Below are 17,306 nucleotides of genomic sequence, written 5' to 3' on the forward strand. Positions count from 1 at the left end.
GTCATGGAACCATGAACCAGACGTACAACAAGAGATAAGTGGAAAATAAGAAGGCTTTATTGAAAAGCAAGCTGTGAGGCAAAAGTCCAAACGGATGGCTAAACCGAAGCAGGGTCTTGCGTAGACAGAGGTCAGGAACCAGAAGGGTAGTCAGACGAAGCCTGGATCAGGAACCAGCAGGGTAGTCAGACGAAGCCAGGATCAGGAACCAACGGGGTAGTCAGACGAAGCCAGGATCAGGAACCAACGGGGTAGTCAGACGAGGCCAGGATCAGGAACCAGAAGCAGCAGCAGTCTTAGAAGCATGTGAACACAGGAGGACCAAGCAAGGAACTGAAGCCACAGACCTCCTATATATATGAGCTAGGCATCCAGCTCCTCCCAGTGGGAAGGAGAAGCCGCAGGGTGGGAGGCTACAAGAAACCCAGAAACCAAGATGGCCAGCACATGTCAAACGAAGGAGAACAGTAAGAAGGTAAGACCATGACACTGGAACATATGGCGCACTCATGGAACAAGTCGTTACACACACATCTATGGAGCACGGTACATGTATACCCAGCCTGCCATGCTTTGAAGTACAGGAGCACATGGCATCATAGCAAGCAATGTCGCTATGCACTCCTGCACGCTAGTGCATGGCAGGCTGCATATACACACACCATGCAACATGAATGTGTGTATTGGCAGGCTGGGTATACAAATGTGTGCATGGCAGGCTGCGTATACAGACACCATGCAACATGAATGTGTGCATGACAGGCTGCGTATACACACACACCATGCAACATGAATGTGTGTATTGGCAGGCTGGGTATACACATGTGTGCATGGCAGGCTGCGTATAAACACACCATGCAACATGAATGTGTGTATTGGCAGGCTGGGTATACACACACCATGCAACATAAATGTGTGTATTGGCAGGCTGGGTATACATATGTGTGCATGGCAGGCTGCGTATATACACACCATGCAACATGAATGTGTGCATGACAGGCTGCGTATACACACACCATGCAACATGAATGTGTGTATTGGCAGGCTGGGTATACACATGTGTGCATGGCAGGCTGCGTATACACACACCATGCAACATGAATGTGTGTATTAAACAATATTAAAGACACATAACTTTAAAGTAAAGTATTTACTCACGCATTTTAATTTGCTTTTCTTTTGATGCGGAGGTCCATGCAGTGGACAGCAACTCTACGCACACTTCATTACATGAACGATCTTTGATGGTCCGTTCGTGGTATATTTCACTCCTGGAGTCCCACAGGGCTGGCCTCTCTTGTATCAGGACTATCAGTTTTTCAACTTCAAAATTGCACATATTGTCGGCAGATATATGTGCTGGTCGGCTCTGAAGATGAATCCTCTCTTCCTGCCACCTGTCTCCCTGGAGATCAAGGTCACATGGGGCAGGATTATTTTTCTATTTCCTGCAGATCCGCAATTCAGGATCCACAATTGCGGATGACATGCGGATGACATTTGACATCTTTCCGCATGTCATCCGAAAATTTGCGGACAAAAGTAGGTCATGCGGTACTTATTTGACGGATCCGCATTGCGGAACGGTATGGAATTGCGGATGCGGACAGCATACTGAATGCTGTCCGCATCTTTTGCGGACCCATTGAAATGAATGGGTCCGCATATATTCCGCATCTTTTCCGCATTTTTGCGGAAAGGATGCGGGAAAAAAATGCGGACGTGTGAATGGAGCCTAATAGAGTCGCCCACTATTTGTCCATACATGGTGACACAGAGAAGGGGAGTCTGTACTATATGACAGCACAGATGGGGCAGCCTGTACTATATGGTGACATAGAGGGGGGAGCTTGTACTAAGTCTAAATGGCGGCAGAGGCGTGAGCCTGTACTATTTGGTGGCACAGTGGGGGGCCTGCACTATATGAAGGGACAGAGTGGGGGTGCCTGTACTATATAGCAGAATAGAGGGGGGGGGGTCTTTACTATTTGGTGGCATAGAGGGGGGGACTGTACTATATGGTGGCACAAGAGGAGGGAAATTTTAATAAATGGAGTATGACAGACTTTAAAGGGGTTATCCAGTAATTAAACATGTATCCCCTATCCACAAGATTGGAGGGACTCCCCCAGCGATCTCCAGAATGGGGCCCGTATTTGTCTTGGCAGACAGTGGTGGACCACTCAGCGCTGTTGAGCTATAGCCAGCGATTCACTTAGCGAACGTCACTGCCAAGACAAATACAACTTGGAAGATGGGGGCAGGGTGAGCTGGGCCCCATTCGGGATGTCCACCCCCTGTGATCAAATACTTATTATCCCCTATCCTGTGGAAAGGGAATACGTATGTTTTTAAAAACTTGATAACCCCTTTTTTTTTATTCTCCCCCCCCCGAGTGGGCTGCACATATAAAAGAATCACAGTACCCCTTTAATTAGGGTCGTACTATCAAAGTCATTCATCATTCCCCCATGGCCACTTACCTTATGAGTTTTTTTTTTTTTTATCAAATTTCTCCTCCGGCTCCACACAACTTTACTGGCAGGTGGCAGTGGCTTCCTGGCCCTGAGCTGAGGCCTGCAGCCTGCCTGAGCTGCCTCTCTCTGGTGCTTTCTTAGGGTGCAGCCTGCACCAGCACCACACACCTCCCGTTCCCGTCCACACGGATGGCTGCCTGGGCAATGTGACCAAGGCCCAATGGATTATGGCACTGGCACTTTACTTGGCAAGTTGGCTTGGCAGTGAGTACTGGGCACTTCCACTAACAGACAGCAGCAGTCACTCAGACTAGTGACAGTCTCTCTCTGACCACCTGACGACGTTAGTGACTGAGGGAGTCAGGGGGTATTGTGTTGAAGTGAAAGCTAGCACCTCCCCAGGCCCCAGATGAAGCACCGGCGCCGCCTGAACTAATTAAGATAATACTAACTACGGCATCATCATGTTTATGTATTGTGTCTGAGACTGATAACATAACTAACTGATATAGGTTATAGGTAAGTTAGGTAGTAACCGTATCATCATGCCAGCCACTCAGCCAGTGCGTGCCAGACAGACCAGACCAGACAGTGTCAGTGACTCGCGTCACGCAGGCCGCAGCAGCCAGCAGGGAGCGCTGATGACGTGTGACGTCACGTCATACATCACACACTGTGCGGCGCACTGCGGTCCTGTCCTGTGCTGCGCCTGCCCCGAGTCCGACCTCCTCAGCCTGCCTCAGATAGATCATCAGACTAGTGAGTCTCTCTCTGTGAATTGATTATTGATATCACCGATGAACAGGCCGGCCGCCCGCCCGTGCGGGCCTGCGGCAGACCGGCCAAGACGGAAGGCGGCCAAGGAGCGTCTCAGGCTCTCAGTCTCAGCTGTCGCCGTCCGGCGGCTGAAGCGGCAGTCCGGCCTAACGGGAATTTTCCTGTTAGGCCAGTCCGGCCCTGCTGGAGGGCCGCAGTTTGAGGATGCCTGACTTAAATGGTCTCATACCAATGGTCCCATACCCATAGTGTCAGCCGTCTCATAGGTAGAGAAACAGACTCTATATGTATGTGTAAGCATGCACAAAAATAAGGAAAATAAAGTTATTGCCAATACTTTCAATAAAGCCATGTATAGAAAGAGATAGCAGAGATGAATCACCCAGACGCCCGCATCCACTAAGTAAAAACAGGATCTCAGAGATACACCCGTAGCATGCACAAAGTAGCTAATTATGCCACAAGAAAGATGATAGTTGCAACAAAAAGTATCCTCACACTTAGAGTAACATACCCATAAAGATAGAAATCTGTCCAACTCAGGAGAGCCACGTACACTGTACAAGACGTGGCTGAAAGAATTCATCATGGTGCTCTGGGAAAAAAAAAGGAAAGAGAAGGTCCACATTAGAGGAGATGTCACTAGCTGTAATAAGTATGTAGTGCTGTATTCTCCTGCATCTTACCTGCTCAGCCCCCTCCACTATATCTTAATTAGAGACAAGTGGAGGCCCTCTGTGGTGGCAGTTGGTACTGGCCACCACAGAGGGGCAGCTTCGCAGGAGGTATTTTGTGCTGATGGGGCAGTATATTGTGCTGCATTGTGGTATTTGGTTGTGCTGGTATTTTCTACTGCACTATCGTGTTTGGTTCTGGAGCAGTATTTGTGCTGTTCTGTGGTATTTGGTGTAGCTGGGGAAGTATTTTGTGTTGTGATATTTGGTTCTGCTGCACCATATACTGCCCCCTCTATGGTATTTCTGGCACTGCTTACATGTGTTAAAGTGTAAGGCCTCTTTCACATGAGCGTGACGGATTGCTCCAGATGCGTCATGCTCGTGTGCTCCAGTGAAACTCGCACCATTTTGCAAGCAAGTTCAGTCAGTTTGGTCTGCGATTGTGCTCAGTTGTTCAGTTTTTTCCACCCGGGTGCAATGCGTTTTGATGCATTTTTCACGGGCGTGATAGAAAACTGAAGGTTTACAAACAACATCTCTTAGCAACCATCAGTGAAAAACGCATTGCACCCGCACTTGCTTCCGGATGCAGTGCGTTTTTCACGCAGCCCCATTCACTTCTATGGGGCCAGGGCTGCGTGAAAAACGCTGAATATAGAACATGCTGCGATTTTCACGCAACGCAGAACTGATGCGTGAAAAACAGCGCTCATGTACACAGACCTATTGAAATGAATGTGTCAGGATTTAGTGCGGGTGCTATGCGTTCATGTCACGCATTGCACCCACGCGGAAAACTCGCTCGTGTGAAAGGGGCCTAACTGTCATGTTTTCATTTAAAAAAAATCTATTTTAGCATATGTTACTGCTGCAGCAGCATTATGAATAAAGCAATCTTTAGTTTCTTCACTTAGCACTGTTTACCTTGAGTTTTTCCCTTTTTTATGGCTGTTTAAACATTTACAATGGGGAAAAAAATAAACGAACCAGCACCTCCATAATAAGTCAATATGAGAACGCAGGTGCACACTACCTTGGCTGAAACACAATTGAATTAGTAAAACTACAGGTAACAGCACTCTGCTAGTCAATTGCACAAAGATATCAGCAAACACTGAAAGAATAAATACTTGGTGGTCATACTTACTGCAAATGCAGCTAGAAGCTCTTTGCGAATATAATTAATCAATTATATTCGCAAAGAGCTTCTAGCTGCATTTGCAGTAAGTATGACCACCAAGTATTTATTCTTTCAGTGTTCGCTTATATCTTTGTGAAATTGACTAGCAGAGTGCTGTTACCTGTAGTTTTACTAAACATTTACAATATGAGGACCTTTTTAAGGCTACTTTCACGCTTGCGTTTTGGCTTTCCGTTTGTGAGATCCGTCATGGGCTCTCACAAGTGGTCCAAAACGGATCAGTTTTGCCTAAATGCATTCTGAATGGAAAAGGATCCACTCAGAATGCATCAGTTTGCCTCTGTTCAGTCTCCATTCCACTCTGGAGGCGGACACCAAAACGCTGCCTGCATTAGTTTGCTGTCTGCTTGAAAAAAAAGGAGCCAAAACGGATCAGTTTTCTCTGACACAATCTGGCACATAGAAAACAGATCCACTGACTTTCAATGGAGTTAATGACCGATCCATCTTGGCTATGTTACAGATAATACAAATGGATCCGTTCATGACAGATGCATGCGGTTGTATTTTGTAACAGATCCATTTTTGCAGATCCATGACGTATCCGCCCAAAACGCGAGTGTGAATTTTTTGCAGGAAGAGGTGATAGTACCATTTTGGGAGACATATGCTTTTTTGATCACTTGGTGTTGCACTTTTTGTGATGTAAGGTGACAAAAATTGCTTTTTTTTTACCGTTTTTATTTTACTTTTTATGGTGTTTATTGTATGAGGTGGATCATGTGATATATTTATAGAGCCAGTCATTACGGACGCGGTGATACCTAATATGCATGTTTTTTTTGTTTTTTTTTATATTATAAAATCAGGGGAAATGGGTGTTGTGTTTTTTTTTCTTTTTTCACTTGAAACTTATTTATTTATTTTTTTAACACTTTTTTTTAAAACTTTATTTCTGTCCCACTCTCGGACTTCTACTTTTAAGGGTCTGATCACCTCTGCAATTCATTACAATAAATCTGTATTGTAATGCATTGCCTGTTAGTGTATTACACTGAGTAATACACTAACAGGTTGCCTAGGAGACCCAGCCTGGGGCTGGATCTCCTCGGACTCTGTAGAAGGCAGGTCCTAATGCCGTGCAAGGCATTGGGAAGCCTGTGCATGGTATCGGGCTGCCTTCTTACCCATCAGGTCCCTGCCAGAGCAGCATGGGGATCCAATAGTCTCCCTCACCCGCCACATACACCTTTTATGCCGAGGTCAGTGCTGACCGCGGCATAGAAGGGGTTAATCCGCCTGCATCGGATTTTACAGCGATACATCGGATACAGCAGGGGCCCAGCTATCAGAAACTGCCAGGCCCCTGCAGTGATCGAGCGCGCACCGCTTTGGTGCCCGCCCGATCACCTTGACATAATAGTAAGTCAAAATGCGGCAAGTAAATGCGGCAAGTCATTTGCCAATTGCCGCCATGACGTACTATTACGTCATATGTCGGGAAGGGCTTAAGTAATATGATACACAGACATTCCTATAATGAAAGGGTTTGTTCCACAGTACTGGCACATAGCAAATAAGATGCCAATATTAAAATAGGAGTCAAAAAGTGATCCCGGACACTATAGGCCTATAAGTTTTTAGCCTTTTTTGTGCGTAAACTGCTTGAGGGATTTTTAAGAGATACCATCCTGGAGTATCTAAATAAAAATAAGTTTATAACGTTGTATCAGCATGGATTTATGAGGGATCTGTTCTATCAAAGTAATCTGATCAGTTTCTAGAAGGAAGTAATCTTCTAGACAGGATGTTGCTGGATATCATATATTTTTATTTTTTGACACATAAAATGAGAAATGCTTAACAGGGTCTGTGAATACCATGCATTTTAACAAATATGCTCATGCAGTTGCTTACCTCATGTAAATCGTTCCAATGCTTTTTATTTTTCAGTTTGGACTCTCATAAGCTTTTTTAACCATGTAAACGAAGCGCTTTGGTCTTACATCCTGGATGTTGCACTTCCTGTTGCTGTAGCCAACCAAGCCCATAATGCACTTCTCCTTTCTCTGGCACAGCTCCTGCTCCGTCCAGCTAGTTTATAGCTCCTCCCACCCAAATAGTTACATAGACACTACCCTATCACTGCCCCTGTTGCTGCTTTGACATCCCCATGGACATATCACAGGAAGGAAGAAAATGCTCCATGGACATGGTCATGTGACCACAGCCCAGAATGGAAGATAGGAGCAATAAAGGTAAAATAAACACATTCAAAATTACAACTAACTTTAGAAATGATGTTTTTAAAGGATGTTGCTGCAAACTGGAAACCTCCTTTAAACTGGGGGTAAATGTAAGTGGTTAAGTAAATGGCTTAGTGACAGAAAAAAAAAGAGGATGGTTATTAAAGGTACATACTCAGTATAGGAACCCATCACTTGTCATGGGTCACTATTGGGCCCTAATAACTTTAATGCTTTTACTGTACAAAACTTAACAAAAAAGAAAAAATACCTATATTAGGTATCACCGCATCCATCACGACTGGCTCTATAAAAATGTATTGCGGCTAGGATAAAAAGGAAGAGGGTTAATCCTGTACTCCTGTGGGGAGAGATGTAGGATTCAGAGGCAGGGCGCCAGGGGTATGGGCCGAAGTGGATATAGTGCCACATCAACGATTTGTGATTTAAAATTCCCAGTATCACTGGCCTTATAATACCGCTTGAGGCATGCTGCCAGTACAATTGGCTGGCTTCATATGCCTGTTAATAACTTGGGACACACATTGCCTTCACAGGCTGCGCGCTTGCCTGTTTTTCTGACGGCTGTATGTCCCAGAAATTATCAATATGTGCTAGGGCCAAAGTGATTGCTGATCTAAAATTGGAGCTACACGCTGCCCCCCGACATGTTTCGCCGTATCACGGCGTCCTCAGGGGTTAGGGCAGTGTATGAGCGTGTCCGCTTTCCTTGTGGCTTATATGACCTTTGTTTGTGACGTAATTCTGTGCGTCTTCATGGGGGCGTGTTGGATAACTCTGCTGGGCTGCTGATTGGATGAGTTTAGGGGCTCGACTCTGTGACGTACTCGCCTCGTTCCCTGATACTTCTTGTGTATAGTTATCGCCGATCCTATTGGTGCGAGTCATCATCCGGTGTCGCGCTTGTTGATGATGTAAGAGCTCTCGCCGCTCTCACGCTACTGCGCATGTTTTGGCACTTTGTTCGCGATCCGGATTCTCCATTGCGCATGCCTACGGACTTCGGCTTCTGCAGAAGCGGGAAAGTAGTAGTTGAAATTCAAATAAAGGGTCAAAATCCCAGTCATTTCCCAATACCATAGGGAGATAATTTATAGGAGGGACATAAGTACACCCTGTTAGGTGTATAGTGGGTAAATGGCAGGATTCCTCTCAAACCCCGCAACTACACAAACGTTCTTGGCTGAGGCAGGTCGAGTATTTTCCACAGAAAGCCTACCTGTGTTTGGATGTAGAACAGGCCTTTAAAGAAATTAACAAAACTTACAAACGATATATACGAGGTGTATGGGAAACTGCCAGCCTAGAAACATACATCCAACAACAAATAGTTTACAGGGGAATGAGAATAAACATAACCCCAAATTCACACCAGGAAGACTTGGAGTTTATTAAGGGGTGGGAAATACTCCTTACAGAAAACTCGCTGCGCATGCAAGCGTACCTTCTTGATTACGAACGAAAATCCTTGGCAAAAATCACAACACAATTGCAAAAAGAAATTCAGGAGATCCAAACATTTAAAACCAAACCAGAGTTTGTGGAGTACGAACAAAAATTACAAAGAAACGTAGAGAGTCTACAGGGGGAAATCAAGGAGCGAAAGCATAGGAAATATAACAGAGATAAAAAAGATTTCGACACAGGCAATATATACTTCAGAAAACAAGGGGGGCGCTTTCCAGCTAGGCCAAAAGAGAATTGGAGAGAATACACGGATATATCGGAATCTGATTTCTCTGAAGTAGAAAGTAATAATATACAAACTACAGTCAAGACCAAACGTAGACCCAAAAACAAACCGACATATCCACAAAAAAGATACCCACAAAAGGGTTCCACCACAAATATAAACCCAAGTTCAGCTGGGAATATAACATGGGTTACAAGCCAAGAATCAGGCCAGAACACACAAGCACAGTACTCTCAATGTTCACAATTTCCGTTGTTGCCTTCATCATCTATACCAACAAATGTTGCACTACAGCCCCAAAATGGAATACAGGGGGGTTTTTTAGGACAGGGGATGGGATTACGAGACAGGGAGAAGTGGGGCTACAATCAAAAGATGTAAATATCCAAAAACCGCAAGTAACAGGAAGTCATCCTGATTATAGCCCAATAACGAATCCAAGTAACAAAAATGGGGCAATGCAGATAATTAATAAAACAAAGATAAATCTGACTGCGGAGCATAATAGCCTTATACACAAAGGCCTCTCCTTCACCCCTGCACCACACTTCAACTGCTTCCTGTGGGTAAAGGACATCAACCTATTCGCTAGGAAACTAGCATTACATAAAGAATTCAACTCTAGGGAACAGGTAGAAATTAACATTCAGAGACGTGAGAGAGAAGCAGTTGAGACACTTGAGTGTCTGCTAAGGGAAGGAGAAGGTGAAGTACTAGCCCCTTGTCCACCATTTAGTACCCTAACCCCTAAGTCCAGATTCACCCCCCCTTTTGGGAAATATGCAAACATTCAAACATTTGTTGATGTTGTGACCAGAGACTTACAAAAAATGAAAGCTCCCAAGAGGAACAAGCATAGTAATCTGAGCTTGGAAGAGCAGACAGCTATGAAAGATCTAATAGAAAATGAGAATCTGGTTATAAAACCTTCGGATAAAGGAGGAAATATAGTACTGCTAGAAAGGAATGATTATGAGCAAATGGTAATGGATCTTCTCAATGATAAAAATACATATAGGGAACTACAGTCAGACCCCACTGAGAAATATGTATTAGAGTTAAAGAAATTATTAAAAAATGCCAAGGATCGCAATTTACTAACAAAGGAAGAGTACAAAGTTATGTACAGGCCGCGACCTACTAGAGCAACCTTTTATGCCATCCCAAAAGTCCATAAGCAAAGAGAACCGATTCCAGGGAGACCTATCGTCTCAGGCAATCAAAGCCTCTGTGAGAGCATAAGTGAATATGTGGAACAGATCATCTCCCCATTTGTTAAAACCCTACCTTCGTACCTTAGGGATACTAAGGATACTGTCGTCAGGTTGCAGGAAATCCAGGTAAATTCACATACACTAGTAGCCAGTCTTGATGTTGAAGCACTGTATACAAGCATTCAACATCATTTAGGCATACAGGCTATTCAATATTATTTAAATTCAAAGGGAACACAATACCACGAACATAATAATTTTGTTATTTCACTATTAAAGTTTTTGTTGGAGCACAATTATTTTTTATTTAATGGAAAATATTATTTACAGGTCACCGGAACTGCTATGGGCACGATTTGTGCACCAAGTTATGCAAATTTATTTTTAGGGTGGTGGGAAGATCGTATAGTATTCACTGATACAATGGAGAGGTACACACAGCACATATTATTTTGGGGTCGTTATATTGACGATATTCTAATTTTTTGGGACGCCACAGAAGCACAATTTCATGAGTTTGTATGCCACTTAAATGACAACCAAGTAGGCATGAAGTTTACAGCCGAAATACACAGGAGCACATTGAATTTCCTGGATCTGAGAATAAACCTGCAACCTGACGGCAGAATCCAAACAGAAATACATCGTAAATTAACATCAACAAACAATCTGCTACATTGGCAGAGCTTCCATCCTGACCCCCTTAAGAAAGGAATCCCGGTGGGACAGTATCTCAGGGCCAGGCGGAACTGTTCCACCGAGGAAGCATTCCAAAAAGAGAGTAACATTCTATACTCACGTTTTTATGAGAGAGGCTATTCCAAAAAATGTCTACATCGGGCCTACAACAGGGCCAGGAAGACAAAGAGGCTTGACCTATTGACAGATAAAAAAACAAAAGAGGGAGCGAAAATTATACGATGTATAGGAACATACGACACTGAACATAGAGCTATACAACAGATTCTAAAAAGACACTGGCACATACTGCAAACAGATGTAGATTTACAACGAGTGATACCAAAATACCCTGCCATAACATACAGAAGAGGACAGAACTTGAAAGAAAAACTAGTCCACAGCCATTACCAACCCCAAGGGGCTGGTAAAAAAAACACTTGGCTGACCCACAATGGATCATATCCATGTGGGGACTGTGTCTTTTGCAGTAAGATGGAAGTTACCAAAACATTCAAAAACCCAGTAGATGGAAAAAGTTATGAAGTCAGGGACTACATCAATTGTAAGACAAAGGGAGTAGTGTATATCATCAGATGCGAGTGTCCAAAATTATATGTTGGAAAAACCATCCAGGAATTGAGACGGCGAATATCAAAACACATAAGCAGTATCAGTACAGGAGAGGATACCAGCCTAGCGAGACACATGAGAGAGAAGCATAAAGGTTGCAATACAATTAAATTTTGGGGAGTAATGAAGATGAAAACAGGCCCACGGAAAGGGGATATAGACAGAAAACTCCAACAAGAGGAAACGAAATGGATCTACCTACTGAATAGTCTCTCCCCAAATGGCCTAAATGAGGGATTTACGTACTCGTCCTTCCTATAAATATCAACCGTATCTGTGAACAGAAGAAATAAAAATAAAACAAGAAAATATCACTGATACAAATAGATTAAGTAATAATTAATGATGAAAGAACAGCCAGACAGTGGCAATTTCTCCTGCGAACAGAAAAAATAAAAATAAAAATAAAACAAGAAAATACTATCATACAAATAGATCAAGCAATAATTAATGATGAAAGAGCAGCTAGACAGTGGCAAGACCAAAAAATAACAGCATCTTTAAAGGAAAGATAGTGAAAAAGGAAAATTGAGTAGGGACAATTTCATGGAAGTAGTGGAAATTGAGCAAGATCCAATTAAACTATTAAAGGAAAAGTATTCCGTACTAAAAAGATGGCAAATATAGAAAACTGATAAAAAATTATAGGGAAAATCAAAGGAGTTAGTTTTTAATGAACTAGTGATAGTGAAGAAGATATATATATAGTATGGCCCTATTTTATATATCTCAAGAAAAACTTGGAATTAAGTTCAATCATATTTCCAGAAATGAATCCCTAGAAAAGTATGTAAATACAGTGTATATGTAGAAGACATACACTATATTGGAAAAGAGGTCATCCAACTATCAATCCTGGAGAGGAGATGTGAGGTGAGGGTGAAAATATGTAATGAACTTGGGGGAAACCTGCTGGGAAATAGCCATCATCACTGCTGAATGAAGATTCTGTGGGTAGAAAATAAAGGTAACTAAGGGAATTGGTATGGGTATAAACTACCTGAAGAACTGATGTGCAGCGAAGCTGCAGAAGCCGAAGTCCGTAGGCATGCGCAATGGAGAATCCGGATCGCGAACAAAGTGCCAAAACATGCGCAGTAGCGTGAGAGCGGCGAGAGCTCTTACATCATCAACAAGCGCGACACCGGATGATGACTCGCACCAATAGGATCGGCGATAACTATACACAAGAAGTGTCAGGGAACGAGGCGAGTACGTCACAGAGTCGAGCCCCTAAACTCATCCAATCAGCAGCCCAGCAGAGTTATCCAACACGCCCCCATGAAGACGCACAGAATTACGTCACAAACAAAGGTCATATAAGCCACAAGGAAAGCGGACACGCTCATACACTGCCCTAACCCCTGAGGACGCCGTGATACGGCGAAACATGTCGGGGGGCAGCGTGTAGCTCCAATTTTAGATCAGCAATCACTTTGGCCCTAGCACATATTGATAATTTCTGGGACATACAGCCGTCAGAAAAACAGGCAAGCGCGCAGCCTGTGAAGGCAATGTGTGTCCCAAGTTATTAACAGGCATATGAAGCCAGCCAATTGTACTGGCAGCATGCCTCAAGCGGTATTATAAGGCCAGTGATACTGGGAATTTTAAATCACAAATCGTTGATGTGGCACTATTAAAAAACTATTATTTCAAAGTATTAAAAGTTACGTTTTAGGAATTGGTAGGTGCAGGATTAAAAGGTACAAATGAGTCCTAAAGGACATTAGTAGTAGATAGCTGTTGTAAAAAACACACCTCATCCTTGCACCTAAAGGGAAAGTAGTAGTTGAAGTGGATATAGAGACCAAGTGTATTTTTTTTTATAGGAAAAAATTTCCTGAATCAATGCATATCATAAGAGATTAGGAGCTGAAGAAAAGTAAGGCAGCCCTAGGTGATTAAATATATGCGAAAACGCTATACAGGGAGTGCAGAATTATTAGGCAAATTAGTATTTTGACCACATCATCCTCTTTATGCATGTTGTCTTACTCCAAGCTGTATAGGCTCGAAAGCCTACTACCAATTAAGCATATTAGGTGATGTGCATCTCTGTAATGAGAAGGGGTGTGGTCTAATGACATCAACACCCTATATCATGTGTGCATAATTATTAGTCAGAAAAGTAAAAAATAGTGAGATATCTTGCAGAGGGATGCAGCACCCTTAAAATTGCAAAGCTTCTGAAGCGTGATCATCGAACAATCAAGCGTTTCATTTAAAATAGTCAACAGGGTCGCAAGAAGAGTGTGGAAAAACCAAGGCGCAAAATAACTGCCCATGAACTGAGAAAAGTCAAGCGTGCAGCTGCCAAGATGCCACTTGCCACCAGTTTGGCCATATTTCAGAGCTGCAACATAACTGGAGTGCCCAAAAGCACAAGGTGTGCAATACTCAGAGACATGGCCAAGGTAAGAAAGGCTGAAAGACGACCACCACTGAACAAGACACACAAGCTGAAACGTCAAGACTGGGCCAAGAAATATCTCAATACTGATTTTTCTAAGGTTTTATGGACTGATGAAATGAGAGTGAGTCTTGATGGGCCAGATGGATGGGCCTGTGGCTGGATTGGTAAAGGGCAAAGAGCTCCAGTCCGACTCAGACGCCAGCAAGGTGGAGGTGGAGTACTGGTTTGGGCTGGTATCATCAAAGATTAGCTTGTGTGGCCTTTTCTGGTTGAGGATGGAGTCAAGCTCAACTCCCAGTCCTACTGCCAGTTTCTGGAAGACACCTTCTTCAAGCAGTGGTACTGGAAGAAGTCTGCATCCTTCAAGAAAAACATTATTTTCATGCAGGACAATGCTCCATCACACGCATCCAAGTACTCCACAGCGTGGCTGGCAAGAAAGGGTATAAAAGAAGAAAATCTAATAACATGGCCTCCTTGTTCACCTGATCTGAACCCCATTGAGAACCTGTGGTCCATCATCAAATGTGAGATTTACAAGGAGGGAAAACAGTACACCTCTCTGAACAGTGTCTGGGAGGCTGTGGTTGCTGCTGCACGCAATGTTGATGGTGAACAGATCAAAACACTGACAGAATCCATGGATGGCAGGCTTTTGAGTGTCCTTGCAAAGAAAGGTGGCTATATTGGTCACTGATTTGTTTTTGTTTTGTTTTTGAATGTCAGAAATGTATATTTGTGAATGTTGAGATGTTATATTGGTTTTACTGGTAAAAATAAATAATTGAAATGGGTATATATTTGTTTTTTGTTAAGTTGCCTAATATTTATGCACAGTAATAGTCACCTGCACACACAGATATCCCCCTAAAATAGCTAAAACTAAAAACAAACTAAAAACTACTTCCAAAATTATTCAGCTTTGATATTAATGAGTTTTTTCATTGAGAACATGGTTGTTGTTCAATAATAAAATTAATCCTCAAAAATACAACTTGCCTAATAATTCTGCACTCCCTGTATAGTGGCAGTAGAATAGAGGAAAAAAAGGGAAAGTAATCACCTGATGGCGCTAAACTGCTTACAGATTATTTCTATAGGGAACCATACACTGGTTTAAAAATATATAGTAGAATAAAAGAAAGTGAATAGATAAAATGTGTGAGATATTATAAAGTAGGGGGCAGTGTTATCCCTTTAATAAAATCTTTTGCCAATGTGTTCCCCTTACCAATAAATAGTAAAACATTTATTATTCAGTATCCATATGATTAAGCCGTCTATCATCCGGTATATTGTATCATAGGTAGAAACAGTAAAAAGTACTTAAAATGCGTATAAAACAGGTGATATACACTGCACTCACTTCACCAGGGAGGGGTGTTGTGGTATAAAACTCAAGACATCCACAACAACCTCCTCCCTCCCCCTGGCTCGCTTGTAGAGTTACTGGAAGATACGGCAGTCCAACGCTTTGTACTTCTGGTATAATCCTTTATTGAGATCAGTCAGATGTAGCTCAATGCGTTTCAGGGGATAATAATAAACCCCTTCTTCAGGAGAAAGGTTCAGTAGAGGTATTTAACCACTTCAACCCCGCTAGCTGAAACCCCCTTAATGACCAGGCCACTTTTTACACTTCTGCACTACACTATTTTCACCGTTTATTGCTCGGTCATGCAACTTACCACCCAAATGAATTTTACCTCCTTTTCTTCTCACTAATAGAGCTTTCATTTGGTGGTATTTCATTGCTGCTGACATTTTAACTTTTTTTGTTATTAATCAAAATTTAACGATTTTTTTTGCAAATAAATGACATTTTTCACTTTCAGTTGTGAAATTTTGCAAAAAAAACGACATCCATATATAAATTTTTCGCCAAATTTATTGTTCTACATGTCTTTGATAAAAAAAAATGTTTGGGTAAAAAAAAAAATGGTTTGGGTAAAAGTTATAGCATTTACAAAGTATGGTACAAAAATGTGAATTTCCGCTTTTTGAAGCAGCTCTGACTTTCTGAGCACCTGTCATGTTTCCTGAGGTTCTACAATGCCCAGACAGTAGAAAAACCCCACAAATGACCCCATTTCGGAAAGTAGACACCCTAAGGTATTCGCTGATGGGCATAGTGAGTTCATAGAACTTTTTATTTTTTGTCACAAGTTAGCGGAAAATGATGATTTTTTATTTTTTTTTCCTTACAAAGTCTCATATTCCACTAACTTGCGACAAAAAATTTAAAATTCTAGGAACTCGCCATGCCCCTCACGGAATACCTTGGGGTGTCTTCTTTCCAAAATGGGGTCACTTGTGGCGTAGTTATACTGCCCTGGCAATTTAGGGGCCCATATGTGTGAGAAGTAGTTTGCAATCAAAATCGGTAAAAAATGACCGGTGAAATCCGAAAGGTGCTCTTTGGAATGTGGGTCCCTTTGCCCACCTAGGCTGCAAAAAAGTGTGACACATCTGGCATCGCCGTACTCAAGAGAAGTTGGGGAATGTGTTTTGGGGTGTCATTTTACATATACCCATGCTGGGTGAGATAAATATATTGGTCAAATGCCAACTTTGTATAAAAAAAATGGGAAAAGTTGTCTTTTGCCAAGATATTTCTCTCACCCAGCATGGGTATATGTAAAATGACACACCAAAACACATTCCCCAACTTCTCCTGAGTACGGCGATACCAGATGTGTGACACTTTTTTGCAGCCAAGGTGGGAAAAGGGGCACACATTCCAGAGAGCACCTTTCAGATTTCACAGGCCATTTTTTACACATTTTGATTGCAAACTACTTACCACACATTAGGGCCCCTAGAATGCCAGGGCAGTATAACTACGCCACAAGTGACCCCATTTTGGAAAGAAGACACCCCAAGGTATTCCGTGAGGGGCATGGCGAGTTCCTAGAATTTTTTATTTTTTGTCACAAGTTAGCGGAAAATGATGTTTTCTTTTTCTTACAAAGTCTCATATTCCACTAACTTGTGACAAAAAATAAAAACTTCCATGAACTCACTATGCCCATCACAAAATACCTTGGGGTGTCTTCTTTCCAAAATGGGGTCACTTGTGGGGTAGTTATACTGCCCTGGCATTCTAGGGGCCCAGATGTGTGAGAAGAAGTTTGCAATCAAAATCTGTAAAAAATGACCGGTGAAATCCGAAAGGTGCACTTTGGAATGTGTGCCCCTTTGCCCACCTAGGCTGCAAAAAAGTGTCACACATCTGGTATCGCCGTACTCAGGAGAAGTTGGGGAATGTGTTTTGGCGTGTCATTTTACATATACCCATGCTGGGTGAGAGAAATATCTTGGCAAAAGACAACT

At 42.6% G+C, this 17,306-nt stretch overlaps 1 protein-coding gene across 1 annotated transcript in view; it reads left to right on the plus strand.

The window, feature by feature from the left end:
* The first annotated feature begins 3,160 nt into the window (after window positions 1-3,160).
* Window positions 3,161-17,306, plus strand: part of TMEM242 (transmembrane protein 242) — a 166,070-nt gene continuing 151,924 nt past the window's right edge. The window contains exons 1-2 of the mRNA XM_044291624.1: window positions 3,161-3,236; window positions 7,026-7,330. Of these exons, the coding sequence (XP_044147559.1) occupies window positions 7,309-7,330 (22 nt within the window). The 5' untranslated portion in view covers window positions 3,161-3,236; window positions 7,026-7,308. The remainder of the gene's footprint in view (window positions 3,237-7,025; window positions 7,331-17,306) is intronic.

Source organism: Bufo gargarizans, chromosome 4 (genome assembly GCF_014858855.1).
Source record: "Bufo gargarizans isolate SCDJY-AF-19 chromosome 4, ASM1485885v1, whole genome shotgun sequence".
Classification (NCBI taxonomy): domain Eukaryota; kingdom Metazoa; phylum Chordata; class Amphibia; order Anura; family Bufonidae; genus Bufo; species Bufo gargarizans.